Below are 21,622 nucleotides of genomic sequence, written 5' to 3'. Positions count from 1 at the left end.
TCAGTGCTTGGGGGTGTTTTTCCACACTATGGTACAGTTAACAATGCTTTTCAAATGGACGCGTTAGCTGTAGAGTTAGAAAGTCTCACTTTTCTAAGACTAAGGGGTTCGACGTGTTAGATTACATTAGATTAGATAAACTTTATTGATCCCACGGACGGGAAATTCACTTATTACGGCAGCATTAAAAAGTGAAAGAAAAAAAGTAAAGAATAAATAGATAAACTTAAGAGTTCAAATATAACACGATAAACATAAAAGAATCAATAACAGAATAAGGTGACGGTATAAGTGACTGTGTAAACAGTGTAGACAGACTACAACATGACAGCCTGGTTCAGGGGTTACAGCCTGGTTCAGGGGTTACAGATTGTTGTAGAGTCTGACAGCAGTTGGGATGAAGGATCTGCGGAGCCTCTTTCTTACACCGTGGGTGTAACAGTCTGCTGCTGAAGGACCTGAGTTAAAGGCCCTCCAGGTCATGACCCTGCAGAATAGGATGGCTCTGGTTTTTCTTCTGAGTTATGGTCTTGGTTTTAGTCAGGTGGCTGGTGGCATATCTTGCTCGCAGTTTTAGGCCCTATTTTTGCTGTTCTGATTGCCTGCTGGCTTGTGGTGACTTTCGTCCCCCGGTGCCTCAAGGTTCTGATAACATCTGCGTTTCCTGGTCATTCCCTCCAGATGTTTGTTAGTGCTCAGAGCGATTTTTCTAACACCCCGTTAGATTTCCTGGTTTCTCCTCCCGCTAGCCTCCCCGGATCTGTTATGATGATACTGGTCTTCCGCTTGATTTTTCTAGTGATGATGAAGTTTAGATTGTGTGGATAGTTCTCTGTTTAGTCATCTTAGTTTGCTCTTCTTCTCATTCATATGTATTCTGATGTGTTTTTTTTTGTTTTTTGCTGGAAATCACATGTGTTGAATTGAGGTTGATTTTTATTTCCCCATTCAGAGTTATGATGGAGTTTCTCGAATCCTCGTGATTTTCAACTTCTGATGTTTTGTTTGAATGTATATTGGGAAAATGGGGAGTTGAGTTGATTGTTGAATATAATCATTACGGGTTTTTTTTACTACAAATACATTACTTTTATTGCTTTTATCTTTTATGGGGTTTCTGTTTTTTGTTTCCTCTGTCTTCCCATTGTTTTTTTGTTTCAATTGTTTTTTTTTCTTTGTTTTTATGTGTTCATTAGCAGGTTGGTGTCACCGTGAGAGTTTTTGGGTTCACTAGCTGATTGTGGGGTTCTCATTTTTATCCACTGTGCATCTCTGCCTCAGTGGTTATCCTTGTTTGATGCATTTTTGGGTTTTTTTTATGCTTTAATCTTATGAAATTTTCTTTTCTGGTGTCATCAATATGAAATGGGTTTCATTATGATCAAAAGAGGGGAATTGTTGTGGAAATTTCATATTGTTCCCTTTTACTATATTGTGTCTACTGATCCGTCTCAGGGTAAACAGCTTGTTTAAGTTCTTGGTAATTGAGTTTAATACTGAGTAGCCTGTTGCTATTGTAAATGTGGATGCATTCTTTAGAACAGTTCGCTCTGACCTGTGTGACTTATCTGATACCAGCCAGGCGCCTCAGGATGACCCAGCAGAGCATCCTGTCTTAATGTCACTGGGGTTGTTTATGTGCTCAATAAAACTGGAAAAGCTCATTAGGTTTGCTGAAGTGTCTAATCCTGTGTGAGGAACAGACAATCTCTTTGTTTGTATTTCATGATGTGTTGTGACGTGATCATTCTGCTTAAAAGATGCTGCATGTGTGTTTCTTATCAGATTCTCTTCAGATCTCTGTGCTGTCAGACCTCTGAGCAGTCTCTCAGGAATTGCAATTCTATTCTTTCTATTCTTCCTATTCATTCTATTCTTCCTATTCATTCTATTCTTTGTATTTTAATCCTGTGTTCAATAAACTTGTAATCATTTTTCACTTCAGAACCAGACTCCTAAATCCTTGACAGAGTAACTTTTTTTGCCTCAACACTGCACATTCAGCACTTGGAGAGGATTTACTGAAAATCAATCACCCCTGTGGTTGATTTCCTGCATTGTTGAAGTGGTAAACTTTGACTAAATGAATGTCAGAGATGTGGTCCTGACATACAGGAGCTCCATCTTTCATGTTAAAGGTTTCCACCGGCCTGCTGGCATAGGAAGGATTTATCCTCCTCTACCTGCGTTGAAGACCTGATCACTTGTGATTAATTCATGGATCTATTACTTTTTTGTTCATACTTTCTTTTTTAAAGCTGATTTTGGACTAATTGATCATTAACTTTTACTTTTGAAAATGACATTCCAGATTCCAGATTTATTTCTTTATAACAAACAGAAGTGGTGGGTCTCAGATCCGGCTCAGACCAGTTTGTTGGACTTCATGTCTTCCCAGTCCGATGTTGCTGTGGAAGATCTTTGATCTGTGTTGTTTCCTGTCTCTTCCAGCGGAGGTGGACGTCCCCGCCGTCCTTGGACAGAATGTCTTTCTGCCATGTAAAGCTTCAAACAGAGTCCCTGTCGTAGCGGTGAGCTGGACCAGACCTGGTCTGGAGCCTCATTACGTCCTGGTCCACCGTGATGATCAGGATTTCCTGGAGGGCCAGCATCCATCCTACCAGAACCGGGTGGTGGTGGATGAGGAGAAGATGAAGGAGGGAGACGTGTCTCTGCTTCTGAAGAACGTGATGAAGGATGACTTTGGAAGATACGAGTGCAGCGTCTACAAGAATGGAACGGACCGAAATCCTGGACTCGTTGTGGAGACCAGATGCATCGTCAACCTTTAGCCAGGTGAGCTGACACCGGCATCTTCAGGACTCTTTCACACCAGACTGCCTCAACATCTGTTTCCTGTCCTCCACAGAAACACCTGCAGGAACCTCAGAGCCGTATGAGTGGCTGGTTTGGGTTGCAGGCATCCTCATAACCTTTATTTCCTTTGGTTCATACAAACTACTGAGGAAGAAACCCGGGTCAGGTCCTGGTGGTGAGTCCCACATGATCTAATCCCGTCTTCATCCAGATTATCGTCCTCAGATTTATCTTTGATCAATGTTTCTAATTTATTTTAGATCCTGAGAACATGAAGCTGGGTCCAGATGAAGAAGAGGAAAGTTCTGTATCTTAGGAGGACCGGACGAGTAGAGATGGAGGTTAAATGTGAGGGGACGTTGTTCTGGACAGGAAGGGTCTCTGATCTGTCGTCTTCAGGTCCTTCAGCAGGATGATGTAATTCTCTGGCTGGTGAAGAGCTCTGAAGCTGTTAGTGAGCTGGTTTCTGGGTCAGCTCTCTGACCCATGATCCTCTGGTTTGGACCCGTCACACATTGAAAGACCTTTGTGGGGCAGCAGGACTTGGGCGTCTTTGTTATTCAGCTGTTGGACGGGATGGGAATCAGAGGAAAAGACTGGTTGATGAAGTAAAGGATCCTGGTCGGGTACGTCAGGCTGAGCTAGAAGCTGACCTCCAGGATGAATAATCAGAAGAAACCTGCAGCCCTGAAAGGCCAAGATGTGCTGACACGCCCCAACACGCCCTGAACACCCGCAGAGCCTTTCTTCATGAGCTCGTACAGTTTCTAGTGTCCTCGTCTTTGTTCTCCTCTGCTTGTTTCCTTCCTGGTCCTCTTCTTCTTCTCCGGTTTGTTTCCTTCCTGGTCCTCTTCTTCTTCTCTGGTTTGTTTCCTTCACGGTCCTCTTCTTCTTCTCCGGTTTGTTTCCTTCCTGGTCCTCTTCTTCTTCTCTAGTTTGTTTCCTTCCTGGTCCTCTTCTTCTTCTCTGGTTTGTTTCCTTCCTGGTCCTCTTCTTCTTCCCTAGTTTGTTTCCTTCCTGGTCCTCTTCTTCTTCTCCGGTTTGTTTCCTTCCTGGTCCTCTTCTTCTTCTCTGGTTTGTTTCCTTCCTGGTCCTCTTCTTCTTCTCTGGTTTGTTTCCTTCCTGGTCCTCTTCTTCTTCTCCTGTTTGTTTCCTTCCTGGTGCTCTTCTTCTTCTGTGCTTTGTTTCCTTCCTGGTCCTCTTCTTCTTCTCCTGATTGTTTCCTTCCTGGTTCTCTTCTTCTTCTCTGGTTTGTTTCCTTCCTGGTCCTCTTCCTCTTCTCTGGTTTGTTTCCTTCCTGGTCCTCTTCTTCTTCTCCGGTTTGTTTCCTTCCTGGTCCTCTTCTTCTTCTCTGGTTTGTTTCCTTCACGGTCCTCTTCTTCTTCTCTGGTTTGTTTCCTTCCTGGTCCTCTTCTTCTTCTCTAGTTTGTTTCCTTCCTGGTCCTCTTCTTCTTCTCTGGTTTATTTCCTTCCTGGTCCTCTTCTTCTTCTCTGGTTTGTTTCCTTCCTGGTCCTCTTCTTCTTCTCTAGTTTGTTTCCTTCCTGGTCCTCTTCTTCTTCTCTGGTTTGTTTCTTTCCTGGTCCTCTTCTTCTTCTCTGGTTTGTTTCCTTCCTGGTCCTCTTCTTCTTCTCTAGTTTGTTTCCTTCCTGGTCCTCTTCTTCTTCTCTGGTTTGTTTCCTTCCTGGTCCTCTTCTTCTTCTCTAGTTTGTTTCCTTCCTGGTCCTCTTCTTCTTCTCTGGTTTGTTTCTTTCCTGGTTCTCTTCTTCTTCTCTGGTTTGTTTCCTTCCTGGTCCTCTTCTTCTTCTCTAGTTTGTTTCCTTCCTGGTCCTCTTCTTCTTCTCTGGTTTGTTTCTTTCCTGGTCCTCTTCTTCTTCTCTGGTTTGTTTCCTTCGCTGGCTGCATGTCAGCTGTTCTGCTCAGCACTGCTCTGAGATTTCTTGAGGTTTTGCTTCGTTTCTGTGTCCAGCAGATCGCTGAGCTCCATGAAAACGGATCAAATTACCTATGTAACCGACGCAGGAGACGGACAAAGTTTTCCATCCGTCTCCTTCAAACATAAACAGCCTTTAAACTGGGAAATAATGAGAAAACATTCCTTCAGACAGAATGATTAAAACAAGTCATTCTGACTCCAAAACTTCCTCTTTAAATTAATTTATTTCATCAACGAACTTCTTAATAACTGATCATTCAGCAAAGATAATTTTTTTTCTTCTCAAAGATAAAAAATGTCATAAATAATTTGATTCAGAAACTGAAACATTTCTATTTTTCTACACCTTGTATTGGTTGTAAATGAACTGAGACTGTTTATAAAGGAAAGTTTTCTTAAAAAAAAGATTTAAAAATCCTTTATTTTACCAGATTTAAGAGGATTTCCACAGATTTATTCAATCTGATAAAAACTTGCGGGGAATTATTGGTTTATTAAATTCAGACTGCTGGTTTTTCCAACATGTGACTTAATTTGATAAACTTTAAAAACATTTATTTACATCTTTGTTGATGAAATAAAATCTCTAAAACACCCTGACGTGTCTGAGTTTCCCGTAAAGTGGAAAAGAGACTAAACTCGGTGTGTTATACAGTCCAATAGACAGATGGAGGAAGAAGCTGCTGGAAGGGATGAGTTATACATGAGTTATAACTGCAGATAATTATTATCAATCACTGGCTCTGCTGTAATACCCAGTATGACCAGCAGATGGCAGCAGAGTGGAAGTTTCTGAACAGGCTGTTTGTGTTGATGTCTGTTCATGTCCATTTTATAAAACCCTATTTTATTTTAAAAACAAAACAATAAAAATGAATAAAAGAAAAAGAAATCTTTCTCTTCTTTGAGTAAAAATAAATTTACTGCATTGAGCTTCGTTAGCTTTGTTAAACTGAAAGTCGAATTAATTTTCCATCCAGTTGAGTCCAGTTTGCTTTATTTACACGTTTTATTTAAACAAGTTTATTCTATTCTAGTCATTTAGCAGATGCTTTTCTCCAAAGCTACAAGTTTACACAAAGTGCTTTTTAATTAGAGCCAATAAAATAAATAAAATCAGATATAAAAATAATCTGTATAAAAACATCACATTAAAACAGTAGAGAGGCAGGTACACCTGGACAGGTCACCAGTCCATCGCAGGGCCGACACAGAGAGACAAACAACCATTTACAACCAGAGAGAACCCACACATACACGAGGAGAACATGCAGACTCCACACAGAAAGTGTGCAAAAATTAAATCTGTAAACAAAACATGAAGATCTGCAGCAACGTCCTGTTTACTGACACACACACCGTGATGTGAGGATTTAATGAAACTATTAGTGATCAGATCTGAGAGGAGGAACCAGAGGAACAGAGATTCAGTCCAAAAAGAACCACAATCCAGCAGGATTTTAATATATTCCTGCTTCAACACACCTGAATCAAACTAAATGATCCAACAGCCCATCAAGATCTGCACAAGGACTCATTCATTTGAGTCAGGTGTGTTGGAGCGGGGATACATGGAAAACCTGCTGGATTGCAGCTCTCGTAGGACTGAACTGAGTAGTCCTGAACTAAATAAAGATCTCCAGGTGAGATCATGAGATGTTGCTGGGCTGCTAATAATTAGCCTTTACTGGGTTAAATGGAGTTTTATCTGCTGTAGTTCCTCTAGTGTCCAGTAGAGGGAGTGAAGAGCTGAATATCATCAGCTGTCAGAGGAGAGGCTGCAGTCTGGAAACTGTCTGTCTGTCTGTCTGTCTGTCTGTCTATCTATCTATCTATCTATCTATCTATCTATCTATCTATCTATCTATCTATCTATCTCTCTATCTATCTATCTATCTATCACCATTAGGGGGCAGTGTAAGCATCTATATTTACTGTACATCATCAAGCGTTATGATACCAGACTATGGGAGGTTAAAAACATTAATAAAGCAATTAAAAATCTTAACAAACATGAACTAAAGAGGTTTTTTTTCATATATTCTGTCATATTGCTGACTGAACAATGTTCCAGCTGTTTTAACCTGCGGTTGTGGCTTCATGTTCTCCGTTCACCGCTCTGAGAAGAGGTTTATGTAGGTTAGCCACAGCCAAACTGGGACAAGTTAAAGTCTTTGCTTTGTTAAAACCCAAAGATCTTCACAGGTGAAACACGTGAGACCCAAGAAACCAGAGTCTTAAAATGTTTACCAGAGCAGAGTCCACACATCAAAGATAAAACCTAAATTACATCAAAGTTCTGATTCTCTGAAGAATTTACCAGAAATTTACATTCATGACACTGAGCTGGTATTTCTGAGCTGAACACTGAATAATAGGAAACTTATTATTAATGGAATAATTTAGAGAAGACAATAAAGATGTTTAAAAACTGGTCTGAACCAGTTTGATCCAGCAGAGGACATCAGTGGTTGGACTGGTGGACTACCTCAGTGAGGAGTAGATGACGTCTGGCTCCGCTGGAAGCTCTGAAAACACAAGTTCAGGAAAAGACTGTAAGTTTATAGACATTGACTGTGTCCCAATTCAGGGTCTGCACACTTCGAAGTGCGCAGACTACGTAGGCTACAGAGTGTCCTCCGTAGTCTACACACTTCGAAGTCTGCTTAACGTTCGTGAAATGGGACAGCCTACCTAGTCTACAAGAATTTCCCATAGCAACAACACAGGACGTTTAATCACTTAAACCTCAGAAATTACTCGTAGGAAACGTCAGTAGACGCTGAACACGGAGCGGCAACACCGACAGTAAAAAAAAAAAAAAAACACGGTTTGAGGCTTTGTTGTTTTCCAGCCGGTACACACTTCATTAACCCCTTAAAAGTAATTGAATATAAAATATTACAGAATTTTAATGTCACCATTTAACAAACATGCATTAAATGTACTTGGTTTTGTAACGTTTATACTAAAGTGTAGTTAAAAAAAACGTACTTTTTTTAAATAAAACTTTATTTAAACTTAATACGACTCTTCTGAGGTTGCTGATTCGCCACCGTCCTGTGCGCAATGAATTGTGGGAGAAAAGAGGCCGCGAAGGATGCATCACCAGCATCCTTCGTTTGAGGCCAAATGAAGTTTTTTTTTTTTTTTTTTTTTTTTTTTTCTTTTTTTTTTCTTTAATATATCTTTATTAGAAAACCACAGGTAGTATACAAAAAAGGTCAGGAAGTAATCCAACAATGTTACATTAGACAGTTCAGACTGAAGTGAGTAGTTCTAGGCACAACAAACAAAAAAAAAAAAAAAAAAAAGAGGAACAACAGTAACAACAACCAAAAAAAAACAAAGCAAAAGACAAATATGACATAAGCTGGGCATCATTTTTAAAACAGCAAGGATTTAGCAATGTTTTGGTAAATCATGGCATTTTTCTCATTTAAATTAGAGACATATTTTAGTGATTTGAAATAATCAATAAAGTAATTCAGAAATACAGGGAATATTGGTGTGGTGTTTTTCCATTTGTATGTATGGATAAAGTATTTACTCAAAATGATCACAACATTTATGACATCAGAGATATCAGTGTCCAGATTATCCATGAAGTACAAAATATCTTTGGATGTGAAGAAAGGTATATTAGAGATTTTTAGTGAGATCCAACTGTGAATATCAGACCAGAAAACAATAACATGCTGACAACTGTAGAAGAGATGGACTGTTGTTTCAATTTCAGAGGAACAAAAGACACATGGATCAGACTCAAATTTAAATCTCCTGTGTAGAAAATCTCCCACCGGGTATATACCAGATATAATCTTGTTATGAGCTTCTTTCACTTTAGGTTGAACTGGATATTTCACATAAAAGGTGAAAGACTTCTTTTTCAGTGTGTTATCAAGGTCTAGAACATTATTATTAGCATTGAAGTTACAAAATATCTTTTGCTTATAGGCAAGAGTGATCAATTTATTATTACATCTTCTGTCTTGTAGTGATATGTCATCAATAGTCAGTGGGGTCAAGCGAGTGTTAATAGAAAAATATTGCATAGTATTCTGGATGAGATTAAGAAGAGGTTTGGGAATTGCTTTACAGATCTTGTTGTAGTCATTACAGGAAACCTTAATCTTATACTTCTTTAGAAAGTCATCATATAATAACAGCATTCCATTTGTATCTAACAAGTCATGAATAAAATATATGCCCTTGTCATACCAGTCAAATTTAAATAAAGACTTCCTGTTGATAGTTACAGCCCTGTTATTCCATAACACAGAATTGTGTGGAGAAAAATTATGAGTGAAAAGCAGTTTCCCAAAATCCAGAGCTTGTTTGTAGAATCTGGACAACTTTAAAGGTATTTTGGAAATTTCAAAGTCACATTTAAGTAGGAATTCTAGCCCTCCAACCCTATTAAAAATTTTATTTGGAATATGATACCAGATGGATTGAGACTGGGTAATACACTCTTTGAGCCATTTTACTCTGAAAGCAGCAATAATGGATTCAAAATCTAATGCCTTTAAACCTCCATTTTCGTATTCTTTTACCAATTGTGATTTGCGGATGTAATGAGTTTTATTTTTCCAGATGAAAATAAATATTATGGAGTTGGACTGCTTAATCACTTTTGAGGAAGCAAACATTGAGTGGCACGGATAAATAAGTCTTGAAAGACCCTCTGCTTTGGACAGCATTATACGACCTAGTATCGATAGATCACGAGTTAACCAGTGGTTGAAGACTTTTTGTACTGCATTTAATCTGGGAAAAATATTGGCGTTCTCTCTATCGTTGTTGTTTTTTGAAATTACCAGACCAAGGTATTTTACTTCATTTTTTACTGGGATGTTGCCAATGATATTTTGATTACAGGTATGAACAGCTAGGAGCTCGCATTTTTTTAAATTTAATGTTAGACCAGATGCTCGAGAGAAAGCGGCAATTTTGTTAACTGCTATTGCAACCATTTTTTTGTTTTTAAGAAATAAAGCTGTGTCATCAGCAAATTGGCTAATTTTAAATTCCCTATCTAAGATACTAATGCCTTCAAAATCTGTAGAAAATTTAAGGGAGATGGCTAATAATTCAGCTGCAATAATAAACAGTAATGGACTGATTGGACATCCCTGGCGAATGCCACGATTTACAGTGAAACTATTTGACAGACCTCTGTTGAGCATAATACTACTTGTTATGTCTCTGTAAAGCATCCTTACTATGTTACAGAACTTAGTTCCAAAATCAAAGCTTTCTAGGGCCTTAAATAAAAAAGGATGCTCTAAGGAGTCAAATGCCTTAAAAAAGTCAAGAAATAGAATAAGACTGTCATAGGGAACGAAAGAATTATAATCCAAAATATCTAAAATTAAACGAGTATGATTATGGATATGTCGCCCTTTAATAAAAGCTGACTGAGTCTCGTCTATTATTTGACCTATACCTACTTTTAGTCTATTCGCATAGATATGCGCCAGTATTTTATAATCACAGCAGAGGAGTGTGATTGGCCTCCAGTTATCGAGAAATAAGTTATCCTTGCCTGGTTTAGGTAATAGAGCAATTATTCCTCGTTTCATTGTTGGGGATAACATCTGATTGTTTATTAGCTCATTAAATACTTCCAACAACATTTCTCTTATTTCAATCCAAAAAAATCTATAGAACTCAACTGTTATCCCATCAGGACCTGGTGACTTGGCACTGGCCATTTGGGAGACCACTGTATCAAGCTCCGCCAAGGTGATGTCTGATTCAGTGAGGTCTTTAAAATGTATATCTATTTTTGGGATTTTATCTTGTATAGAGCTGAGAAAGGAGATGGCATCTTGGTTGGAGTACTGGGCACTATAAAGTGTTTTGTAGAAATCAATAATGTAATTACTTAAAACCTTTTGATCTTCAACTAAGGTATTATCAATATGCAATTTGTTTATAATTTTTTTTGTTTGTCTATTTTTTTCCAAATTGAAAAAATATGTGGAATTTTTTTCCCCATCCTCAATCCACCTGGCTCTTGAGCGGATATAGGCACCTTTTGCTTTTTCTGTGTAAAGTTCATCTAGTTTGGATTGTAACTGGTTAAGTTCAAGAGAGCTTTCCTCATTTAACTGGGTCAAGTTGCATAATGAGTTTATTCTGGATATGATTTCAGCTTGATGTTGTCTTCTCTTTCTAGCCATTAGTTTTCCTTCTTCAATAGCAATTTTCCTAATGTTGAATTTTAGCCATTCCCATCTGTTAGTGGGGGATAAGTCAATCATAGTTTTGATGTCGGTAATAAGTGCTTTTATCATGTTGCAAAAGTTTGTGTTTTTTAACAGGTTATTATTAAATTTCCAATGTGATGATCTTGGCTCAGGTAAACTCTTGTCAGGGGAGACTGAAAGAGTTATAGCACAATGGTCAGTAAGAGGGGAGTGAAAGATATTGCAGCTGGATGTTAGGGAGAGCAAATTACTGGTTATAAGCCAATAGTCTAATCGTGACAATTGAGAACGCTCTTTGTTGCTCCAGGTATAGCAATGTTTTTCAGGATTAAGTTTACGCCAGATATCAATAAGGTCAAGAGAGCTAGAAAAATCTTTAATGTATTGATTAAAATGATAAGAATCATGTTGAGATGGAAATCTGTCCTGTTTTTCATCTTGCACTACATCAAAATCACCTGCAACTATTACTTTGTCTGTTGAGTAAACTTTCTTCCAATCTTCAATCCTGTGTTTAAGGTTGGAAAAAAAAATATGATTTTTTGTCCTATTATTGAGTCCGTATACGTTTACTAAAATATACTTAGTGTCATCCACCTCAATATTAATCGTTAACCAGTGACCTTTGTCATCACTTTTGTGATCAAAAACTTTACCATCAAAACGGTTAAGAAAAATACCCACTCCTGCTGAATGAGAAGTACCATGGGATAGAAAGATGTTACCACTACCCCACTGTGTTTTCCAAAAATTAAAATCACCATCGTTACTGTGTGTCTCTTGAAAGAAGAAACAATTGACATTTGGTTGTTCCTTGCAAAAAAGAAAAACTGCCTTGCGCTTTATGCCATTTCTTAACCCTCGAACATTTAAAGATAATAAAGAGAGAACCATGAAATGTAGCTTGAATTTGCTGGTTAACTTAAGCAGGGCTATACAACATTTATCCTTCCGTCATAACCGTTTTCAGTTAGAGTTAACCTCACATAAAATTTAACATGCAACTTAACCATAACAACTTAACATGTCATCTTTAAATCAGATGTGTGTTGCTTCTTTGATTTACTTTACATGTTTAGCAGATCAAGGAGAAGATTGTTTTTTCAGATTTATTCTATCCTGTAACTTGACGACCATCAATCACAGCATACCCATCCTTGAGGAAAGCCTTGAGTCCCCTGCTCCTCGCCTCCTCCACTCTCGGCCAAAGACGCTGACGGGCCTCGCGGTCCTCCTTGCAGAAGTCCTCTCTGAAGCGAATTTTCATCTCCTTGCAGATCTTTGCATCCTTGGATAATTTCCAGACTTGGTCCCGGATGGTTCTCATGGCAAACTGTATGATAATTTGCCTGGGTTTGTCCGTTTTCTTCCTCTGACCTAGTCGATAGACTGTATCCACAGTACTGCGCAGTTGCTCCTCACTGGCTGAGATCACTTTAGCCAGGATTTTGATAATTTCTTCCCTCGCGCTCTCTCCTTCCCTCTCCGGAACGCCATTGAGTCGCAAGGACCACCTCCGTTTATATCTTGCCTGCTCCAGAACCATCTCGCGAAGAGCCGCATTTTCATTTTTGAGTGTCACCATTTGAGTTTTGATCCGGTTGACATCCTCAACGATACTTTTTACAGTTGCCGTATTAGCATCTACAGACTCCTTGACTTGCCTCACAGCATCAGTATTCTCTTGCAGTTGGAATTCATACGCCTTAAAGTGCTCACTCTGTGTGTCAAATTTACATGTCAGGTTTTGAATTGCTTTGAAGAGCATCGCGTTTGACACTTCATTTTGAGTCTGTGCCGAATTCGTTTTGACTTTTTTAGGGTTGGGGCTTTTTACCGGTGTGTGGTGCCTGTCAGCATTCATCCGGTCTTGTGTAATGTCCCCTTGCTGCTGCTCCATCCATTCGATGTCTTCATCGTCGCACGCTTGCTGCAGAGCCGCTAGGTGGTAGCTGTGATCCTTGCTAAGGTTAGCCATTTGCCGTCTTTAAGAGAAATGTTCCAGAAAAGAAAGGAGAGAGCGCAGAGGGCCGGGTTCTTTGACAATTAAATGTAATCCAGTTGCACCAACTGATAAACTTAGTCAACTTGACCGAGGTATAGGCGCTTTAGAAGGTTTTATTCAGGTTAAACACTGGAGCCCACAAAAGTTAGACCGCTCACTCCGCCATCTTTTTTTGGAAGTCGAGGCCAAATGAAGTGCGGATTCGAAGGGTGGATTCGGAGGGTCTTTCAAATACTTTGCGCACCGCGATGACGTATGTGGCCGACGAATCCGCACTTCGAAGTGTGCAGACCCTGAATTGGGACACACCCATTAAGTCAGAATCATCAGTGTTTGAAACATCTTTAAACTTTATTTAAGTTCTGCACAGTGTTTTACAGTGTGGTTCTTCTTAATTTAACCCAGTTAACCCATTTAGATCTGGACTTCAGTATCCTGGGGGTCGGATAGCTCAGCTAGTCAAACATGCCTCATGAACAGAGGCTAAACCTCCTCAATGCAGCCAGTTTAGGTTAGAGACCTGGTACAGATTAGAGAGCTGGTACAGATTAGAGAGCTGGTACAGATTAGAGAGCTGGTACAGGTTAAAGACCCTGTCTGGATGGTTTACTGCATTTCTAACCACTTTCTATACAGTTCTATTCTAAATATAGTGTGCACGTATAGATGAGGACTGCATGGTGGTGCAGTGGTTAGCACCATCCTCTCACAGCATAAAGGTTGCTGGTTTGAACCTCTGTGGGGGCTTTCTGGGTTGTAGATCTCTGGCTTCCTCCCCCAGTCCAGAAACCTGCAGAATATACTGTTATAAGAACTGCGCTGTCACTTTAAGACATAGTGTGTTTATGGTGTGAGAGGTGGACCGAGAGAGAGAAAGAGAGAGAGTGGTTCGGTGTGTTCTTTTATGTACAGTCTATGGTTCTAATGGGAGAAGTTTTCCCAGCTGTTTGAGAGTGACAGTTTTTTAACAAGATCTGAGCAATAAATACCACCGCTCCTCCAGGCACACGTTGAGTCCGGTGTGTGTTTTCCACTGTTGGGTGAAGTTACGGGAGTAACTCTGAAGCTGTCTGCAGAGAGAGAGAGACTCTCCTTGTGTCTTTCAACCACAGTCCGTAGACCGAGCAGGACTCGTTAACCATACCCTGCCTCTATCCTGAAAGCAGCTGGACCAGACTGCAGCGACTCTGCATTAGAGTATAGAAAAGAATGACAGCAGAGTAAACTATTTAGATTTTATTTTTCCCTCCTGTGTCGGGTTTGCTGCTGCTGTGGTTCATTACCTGCAGTCCTCTATTCCTGTTAGAGTCTGCAGAAAATCGTACCACTGTTACCATACCATAGCTTTTGTTATAGTCTCATTATCTTTACCCTCCCGACTCAGAATGAGGTTATTTAAATGTGAGTGGTGTCTGTTCAGCTAAAGAAGAAGCAGGCGACCACGAAGCTGCAGGCTTCTGTACCGGCTAACACATCTGACCACACGGTGGAAAACAGAACTGTTCTCACACCTTCATCAGCCACAGCAGAACGCTGCAGCATGAGGCCTCAGCAGCAGCAGCAGGAAGCTCTACATGTGGTTTTACATGCACATGAATCAAACTGCGTGATGGTATTAAAGTACAGATGGAGGAGGTGGAAACAAGATGTCTTTGATGTGTTCACACTTTCTTCTCTTATTCTCATAGCTTCCTATAATCTTATGATATTAAATAACAAACTCTAAGCTGTACAATACAAACATGAACATAAGTTCATGACTTCATGTTGATCCAGCTCCATCAAACACGCTACACACTGTTTCTGTTACACACTGACAGGGTGACCAGATCTGAGATTGTAAAAGACAAACACCAGTTCTTCTTCTGGGAATTTACATGTTGGTATTTTCTAGCTGCAGATGTGATGCTGCTGTAAACAGAGAAATCATCCGTTCTCCAACACGTATCTGGGGCTGTGCTGCTGGAGCAGAAGCCAAAGCAGAGTCCAGACTTCCCTCTCTGGACACTTATTCAAGCCCACCCAGCAGGGTCCCGAAGCATTCCCAGACCAGCTGAAAGACAGTCCCTCCATCATGTCCTGGGTCTTCTCTGGAATCTCATCCCAGGGAGGCATCTTAACCAGATGTCCGAGCCACCTCATCTGGCTCTTCTGGATGTGGAGGACCAGCAACTCTACTCTGATCTCCTCCTGATGACTGAGTTTCTCGCCCTTTCTTTATATATCTTTATAGACGAGACCAGACTCCCTGAGGAGGAAACTTTCTTCAGCTGTTTGTTTCCATGTGAAGAAGGAGCTGAGCTGAAAGGAGAAGCTCTTCATTTACTGGTGATCTACGTTCCTATCCTCACCTACGGTGATGAGCTGTGCGTAGTGGCTGAAAAAACAAGATCATGAAATGAGTTTCCTCCTCAGGATGTCTGGACTCTCCCTTAGAGAAGCTCGGTCATCCAGGAGGAGATCAGAGTAGAACAGCTGATCCACATCCAGAGGAACCAGATGAGGTGGCTCGGACGTCTGATCAGGACGCCTCCTGGACGCCTCCTTGGTGAGGTGTTTGTTAATGTCCAAGGAGACTGGGAGGAGACTCCAGGAACAACCAGGATGTGCTGGAGGGACTAGGTCTCTCACCTGGCCTGGGAACACCTCGGGATCCTCTGGACGTGTTGAAAGAAGTGGCCAAGGAAAGGCTGGGCTTCTCTGCTGGAGCTGCTGCCCCCGCAGCCCCACCCTGGATAAGTGGTGGGTGGAGGGATGTACAAACACTGGAGGATCCAGCTGTGGGCTGACGATGAGTAGAGTTCTGTTCAGCATAGGTTGTTGATCCCTGACATGTAGCCATGAGAATGAACGCTTGTCTGTATGAAGTAGGAAAGTATAAACCCAGAATCCAGAGGCAGGTTTTGACATTGTTTACCAATCTGGTGTTTTTCCATCACATGGTCTGATGATGGGCTTGTTTTATCAGAAACAGGGATGAAATGTTATTTTAAAAACTACAAAATAAAGCATATAAAGTGTTTTTTGTATGGATGCTCACAGCACTCTACAAACAAACAACGCTGCTGTCCACGGTGCTGAAGGAAACAGGACAGATCACATTCAGAGGATTTAATTAATTAAATTAAATAAATAAATAAAACACAAAGCTGACAAGTTAATGGTATTCTTTTCAAGACACATCAGGAGCCTTTTAAAAAAAATTAAATGTAACGTGAACTATTATTAGGGCTCCCCCTCAAAGTGTCAGCTGAATGTCTTTAGGGGATCTCCTGCGCCTTTCAGGGGAGCTGAGCTCCCCTTAGCTCCCCCATAATTCGAACCCTGATTTACATCCATCAAAATCTGAGCTGCCTGTAGCTAAGAGCTAACCGAGCTAACCCCGAGAAACTGTAGCTAACCAGCTAACGGAGGTAGGCTGGCTAAAGCTAAACCGCGCTGTTAGCCGGCTAAAAACCATGGTTGTGCTACACTCTCCCTTCTTTCCACAGATATTGGATACATGTCAATCAAAAAGACACACCCCTAATTATGCCGAATTTCAAGATTAATTAACATCTAAACGGATGAGTTAGAAAAAGTTCACCCCCTCACAGTTGTCATGAAGGTAAACTTGACCTTTTAATCCTAAAATGGATTCTTGTACCAGACTTTAAACATGTTTATTTCTGCTGTGAAATTGGTCTTTTTAACATGGGAGTCTATGGGGATTGACTCTGTTTTGGAGCCCCTAGTGGATGAGGGGGGAACTGCAATCTTTTTGCATTTCCACATAAGCTTCACTTTTAACCGGCCGAGGCTGCCGCTTGGTTTAACAGCATTTGTACCTCTTTTCTTTCTCTTCTTTTGCTGGTTCTGGATGATTATTTGTCCATAACTGACGTCTGGTGTCATCACTGCTGAGTAGATGATGGCTGGTTCAGTGTCTGCAGAATAAAAACATCCAGATGACGTTCCTGCAGAAACTACAGCCTCATGCACAGATGTTTCTGCAGGAATCATCACACACAAGCATCCAGGTGATTCTCTTCATTTAGCTGCAAACTTTAGACCACAGTTCAAACCACTTTGTTAAGATTATTTCTAATATTTATACTGCTGCTCTGTGCAAAATTAAAAACCTGATACAAGAAAAGAGGATGTTTAAAAGCAGGAAAGTGAAGCTTCTAGCAGTTATTAAAATAAGCCGACAGCAGAGGAAGAAAGAACAGCTGGTCAGCATGTTTGATTTCCAGACTATATTTTTACTGAGGGAAACTCCACAAAGCATTCATGGAACACAACTCATTTCCTTTTAATAAATACAAACATTGATTCATTACCTTTAGATTTTATAAATGTGTTTAACTTATTTTACTTTTAAAGATGATTTTTACCAGGAGCCTCTCATGTAGGTCACGTTTATCTGATGTGTTTTCTTAAGAAACAGGAAGCTGGACGACCACAGAGATGCTACAGTCTGTTAGCAGAACAACCACAAGCTGCAAACAGACCAGCACACGAGGTGCAGCCCCCACTGGCACCACCAACACACACCCAATGCAACTACTGTGTGAAGGTTCACACACAATGATGAGTCTGTTCGTCTTAGTTTGAGTCCTGCATGCAGATTTATTAAAAGAAATAATGAAAACTTAAAGAAAACGTATGAATGAAGGTGTTTGGAATAAATGTGAATTCTTTAGATTAAATTTCTGCAGAGAACTAAACTGTCCAAACTAAACTAAACTGATATCCGGTTGGTCCTGCTTCATGGTTTCAGCAGCTTCTCTGTGTCGTCGTCTTGACGAGCTTCTGTAACGTCACATTTATTTCCACCAGAGCTGCATTCATTTAGCATTTTATTAGTTTATTTTATGCCATTAGTCCCACTTCCTGGTATGTTCTGGTTCCACAAACTGCTGCTGCAGCTTAAAACACGGAGTTCTTCTTAAAGACGTCGTCCTTTAAACACATCGGTACAAAATGCAGCCATACGTGCAGCTTTCCAGATTTCCTGCAACACACACACATAAAAGCTATTACCTCTGTGTCTGCTGATGTCCTGCTGTCCACCATGTGATATATGGATGTCGCTGTACGTGATGCCTTCCTCTTCATCTTCATCATCAGCTAAGATGGAACAGAATAAAAACAAGTGTGACGTTCATCATCTCGTTATTTATTAAAATCTGTAGCTGCAGTTTTTAACTTTTAGGTTTTGTTAATTTTACAGATTTAGAGGTGAAAAAATGTAAATAGAAAGTTATAATAATCATCATGTTTGGTATAAATGTAGAAAACCAGTAAAAGAAAATCTTCCCTGAAAGTCCAGAAGTCTGACTCACCTTTAGATTTTCTGACAATGTGTCGTCTCCCCAGTAGAACCAGTAACACCAGTAGGACCACAGCAAGGAGACAAAGAACAGGCAACAGCACAGAGAGTAGAGGACCGGGTGTAGGAGGGGTGGATGTAGGGGGAGGGATGGATGTAGGAGGAGGTGTGGTGGTGGGTTTCTCTACAATAAAGACATTTATCACATTATCGTCACATCATGGACGTAAAACTGGAGTCAGTCAGCAGAATAATCCTCACCTGTGACAGAGATCCAGCTGGGTGGAGACTCTCCATGACTGCTGATGCTACACCTGTAGAGACCTTCATCAGACCTGGTAACATGGTGGAGGGTCATGTGACCTGTAGACTCAATCCTGACGAGGGAGCCATCTTTATAGAAAGCAGCTGGGAGGTTGGAGGGAGGCTTTGATTGACAGCTCAGAGTGAGGTCATCTCCCTCCATCACAGGGAGGACAGGACTCTGCAGGATCACTGATCCACCTCAACACAGAGACAAACTACAGCATTTCATCCATTTCCACACAGCTTCATCACCACTAACTCCACAGTCTGATCTTACCAGTGACAGTGAGGGTGATGCTGTTACTGGTTGCTCCCTCTCTGGACTCACACCAGTAAACTCCAGAGTCTCTTGTGAAAACAACATTGATGTTACAGGAAGAACCAGCAGGTTTTCCCCACCCAGATCCACACTGAGTCCTGGTCTTCTTGGTCGTGTTTCTCCTCACCGTCCATTCAGCAGAGCTGTCGTCCTCACAGATCAGAGACACAAAGTCTTCTTCAAACAGCTGAGATCTGCTGGGACTGATGGTCAGACGAGCTGTGAGGGCTGAAATGATGGTTAGAAATATGTATTAAATATTAGTTCCATTATAAAGCCGACTTTATGAAGAAACATTTATTAAAATGGACAAAACTCAAAACAGTTAAAAGACATTAACAGTGATGAAAGTTTACCAACCATGATTAATGATGCAGCTCAGCAGAGACGTCAGAGCTGAAGAGAAATGAGACTCAAGTTGGTTTGAGTTTGATAAACAAAATAACTTATAAGATTCAAGAGATTCAAGATTCTTTGTCATTTTACAAGTGCAGAACACAAGTACAACCTGACAAACACAGAAATTCATAGCTCAGATAAATACAATGTTCTTTAAATGTTATCTCTATTTCAAAACAATAAAACATTTTATTTATTAGATTATTATTGGAGAACTCGGTCCAGTAACTGCAGGTAATTTTAGACTCATCCAAAGACATGAATATCAGGTTATCTGGTGACTAAATGATCCCTAGGAGAGAGTGTGAGTAGATGTTTGTCTCTCTGTGATGGACCTGTGATGGACCTTGTCCAGGTCTACCTGCTTATTGGTGGGATAGACTCCAGCTTCCCTGTGACCCTGAATTAGAAACCGGTATAGAAAATGGATGGATGAACATGTGTTGTTCAAAGACACGAGTAGACATAATATCTGCCCTAACTTAGTTAAATTTCAGATTCTACTTTAGTTGAGTTGGCTTTGCTATTTTAAGTTCCTGTAACTTTTTATGAATGAATGGAGTTATTGGTCTTTACCAACCTCAGCATCCTTTTCATCCTTATCTCTGATGTTTTTAATCAACTTGTACTTTACTTGTAAGTAAATATAAGTTATAATGATGTTAATGTGTGTAATTACATGGTCCACCCATAGCCACTCTGGTCCATCCAAACAGGAAAAGATGTTCAGTCGATGTTACTTCCACCAATTTTCATTAACTGTGACTGAAAATACACTTAGCCAGAACTAGAAGTTTGTTGTTTAATATTACCATGTTTATTCCTTATAGATTAAACATTATAACAATGCATATGTGTTTAAAAAAGTATTGTCATTAATATTCAGCAGTTTGTGTTCAGATGTGATTCTGTCTCTGCTATTAACAAATAAAACTGTTTCTATTTTTCATGCTTTACAAGTTTCTTTCACTAGTTTACATTAAACTGTGATTCTGTGCAGTTATGTGGTTTTTTCTATACTAGCCTGGAAATCTTTCTAAAGTTCCTGTTTAACTAACAAATCATCATGTGTTTCTCATCTGACCCGTTTTAATTGGTCCAGATCAGCATGAGTAAAGTATTTCTGGGTAAATAAAACAAACATGCATGTTTTCTACTTACAGAGCAGACAGTGAAGAGAAGTTTCCATCATCGTACCTCTCAGTGATTTGGTTGGGTCTCCGCTGGTTGTTGTTGGGGCCCAAAATACATCCCGCCCTCTTCCTGTACATGCCAGTCTGGGTGGGTGCTTCATCTCATCATACAGCTCAGGGTACATTTGTTTAACCCTTATGGCCTTCTCAAGGTCTTTTGTACATTTTTCAAATTTCTTTTTCTCTTTTTTAATTTGGTAATAATTTTGGTTGTTACAGCTAGTGTGATTTTTATTTTTCTTTATCTTCTTTTTATCTCACATGTTTAATATTCTCTTGATAGATTTTGCACCTACTGATCATGTTAAACAAAAATGTACTCACACACACACACAAAGTAATAAAATCATCATCAATATTTTCTATTCTATTTTACAGTCATTTAGCAGACGCTTTTATCCACAGCGACTTACATCTGAGACTAACAACAACACAAGCATGAATTCAAACAAGATGGACGTCATGATTAAGTTGTAGTCAGACTGCTGAGAGTCCAGGTGGACCAGGTGCTGTCATGTAGTGCTAGAGGTAGGGCTTTTTTTATTCCCTTTCTATAATAGTTCTTTGTTTAAATACTCACACAATCTAGAAAACCTAGAAAAACAGGAAACTGTGACACCACCGGTCCAGAATAAAATCAAAGAAATGATGTGAAATGTGAGACATATGCACACAATCCACTATTACCTTTCACACCACATGTTAGATATCAAAGCTGTTTGAAGAAGTTAATAAAGACGCACATTCCATATTAATCCTCCCAAGTGTGCACGCTCACAAAACAAAACAAAACAAAACAAAACAAAACAAAACAAAACAAAACAAAACAAAACAAAACAAAAACCAGGATTTCCAGGAAAAAGGGAGATGATATTAAGAAGAAGCTCAACCACTAAAACATGTTGTGTCATTGTGAAACAAAACTTCATGTTATAAAATTCATCCAGATAAATAAGGAGCCAGTCTGCTGCCAGCATGTAGCGTCAGTGTGGAAAGTAGCTTTGGTCCTTCATTCCAGCAGAGCGGGACCAGACTGGAGGCTGGAGGTCTAGAAGTGATGCTATGCTAACGAAACACACAACAGGAGGATTTCCTTTATTTATTTATTCTTACACAATGC

General features: G+C 40.0%; 1 protein-coding gene across 3 annotated transcripts; it reads right to left on the bottom strand.

The window, feature by feature from the left end:
* Window positions 1-6,441: 6,441 nt before the first annotated feature.
* Window positions 6,442-21,222, bottom strand: LOC121640463 (low affinity immunoglobulin gamma Fc region receptor II-b-like). Of its 3 annotated transcripts, none has more exons than XR_006010458.1 (9): window positions 19,416-21,222; window positions 19,271-19,364; window positions 18,869-19,138; window positions 18,547-18,789; window positions 18,299-18,469; window positions 17,997-18,083; window positions 16,799-16,897; window positions 13,961-14,158; window positions 6,442-7,279 (listed from the first exon to the last, which is right to left on the bottom strand). XR_006010458.1 is itself a non-coding variant. In XM_041986235.1 (8 exons), the coding sequence occupies exons 1-8, from the start codon at window positions 20,625-20,627 to the stop codon at window positions 7,236-7,238; spliced, it is 1,107 nt and encodes a 368-aa protein (XP_041842169.1). In that variant the 5' UTR covers window positions 20,628-21,222; the 3' UTR covers window positions 6,442-7,235. The 3 variants fall into 3 exon arrangements, 1 of the variants encoding a protein (XP_041842169.1); XR_006010457.1 differs by having other exon boundaries at window positions 19,271-19,306; window positions 20,471-21,222; XM_041986235.1 differs by lacking the exon at window positions 13,961-14,158 and having other exon boundaries at window positions 19,271-19,306; window positions 20,471-21,222.
* Window positions 21,223-21,622: the final 400 nt, after the last annotated feature.

Source organism: Melanotaenia boesemani, chromosome 5 (assembly GCF_017639745.1).
Source record: "Melanotaenia boesemani isolate fMelBoe1 chromosome 5, fMelBoe1.pri, whole genome shotgun sequence".
In the NCBI taxonomy this organism is placed as follows: domain Eukaryota; kingdom Metazoa; phylum Chordata; class Actinopteri; order Atheriniformes; family Melanotaeniidae; genus Melanotaenia; species Melanotaenia boesemani.
This window is presented reverse-complemented; position numbering and strand designations above follow the sequence as displayed.

Bases quoted from the DNA above. Each gene is read 5' to 3' on its own strand.
- LOC121640463 (XM_041986235.1), bottom strand. From the start codon at position 20,627: ATGTACCCTGAGCTGTATGATGAGATGAAGCACCCACCCAGACTGGCA. The intron at 18,790-18,868 runs GTAAGATCAGAC...CTCTGTGTTGAG, and splicing joins CATCACCCTCACTGTCACTG to GTGGATCAGTGATCCTGCAG. The intron at 18,470-18,546 runs GTGAGGATTATT...TCTTTATTGTAG, and splicing joins CAGCTGGATCTCTGTCACAG to AGAAACCCACCACCACACCT.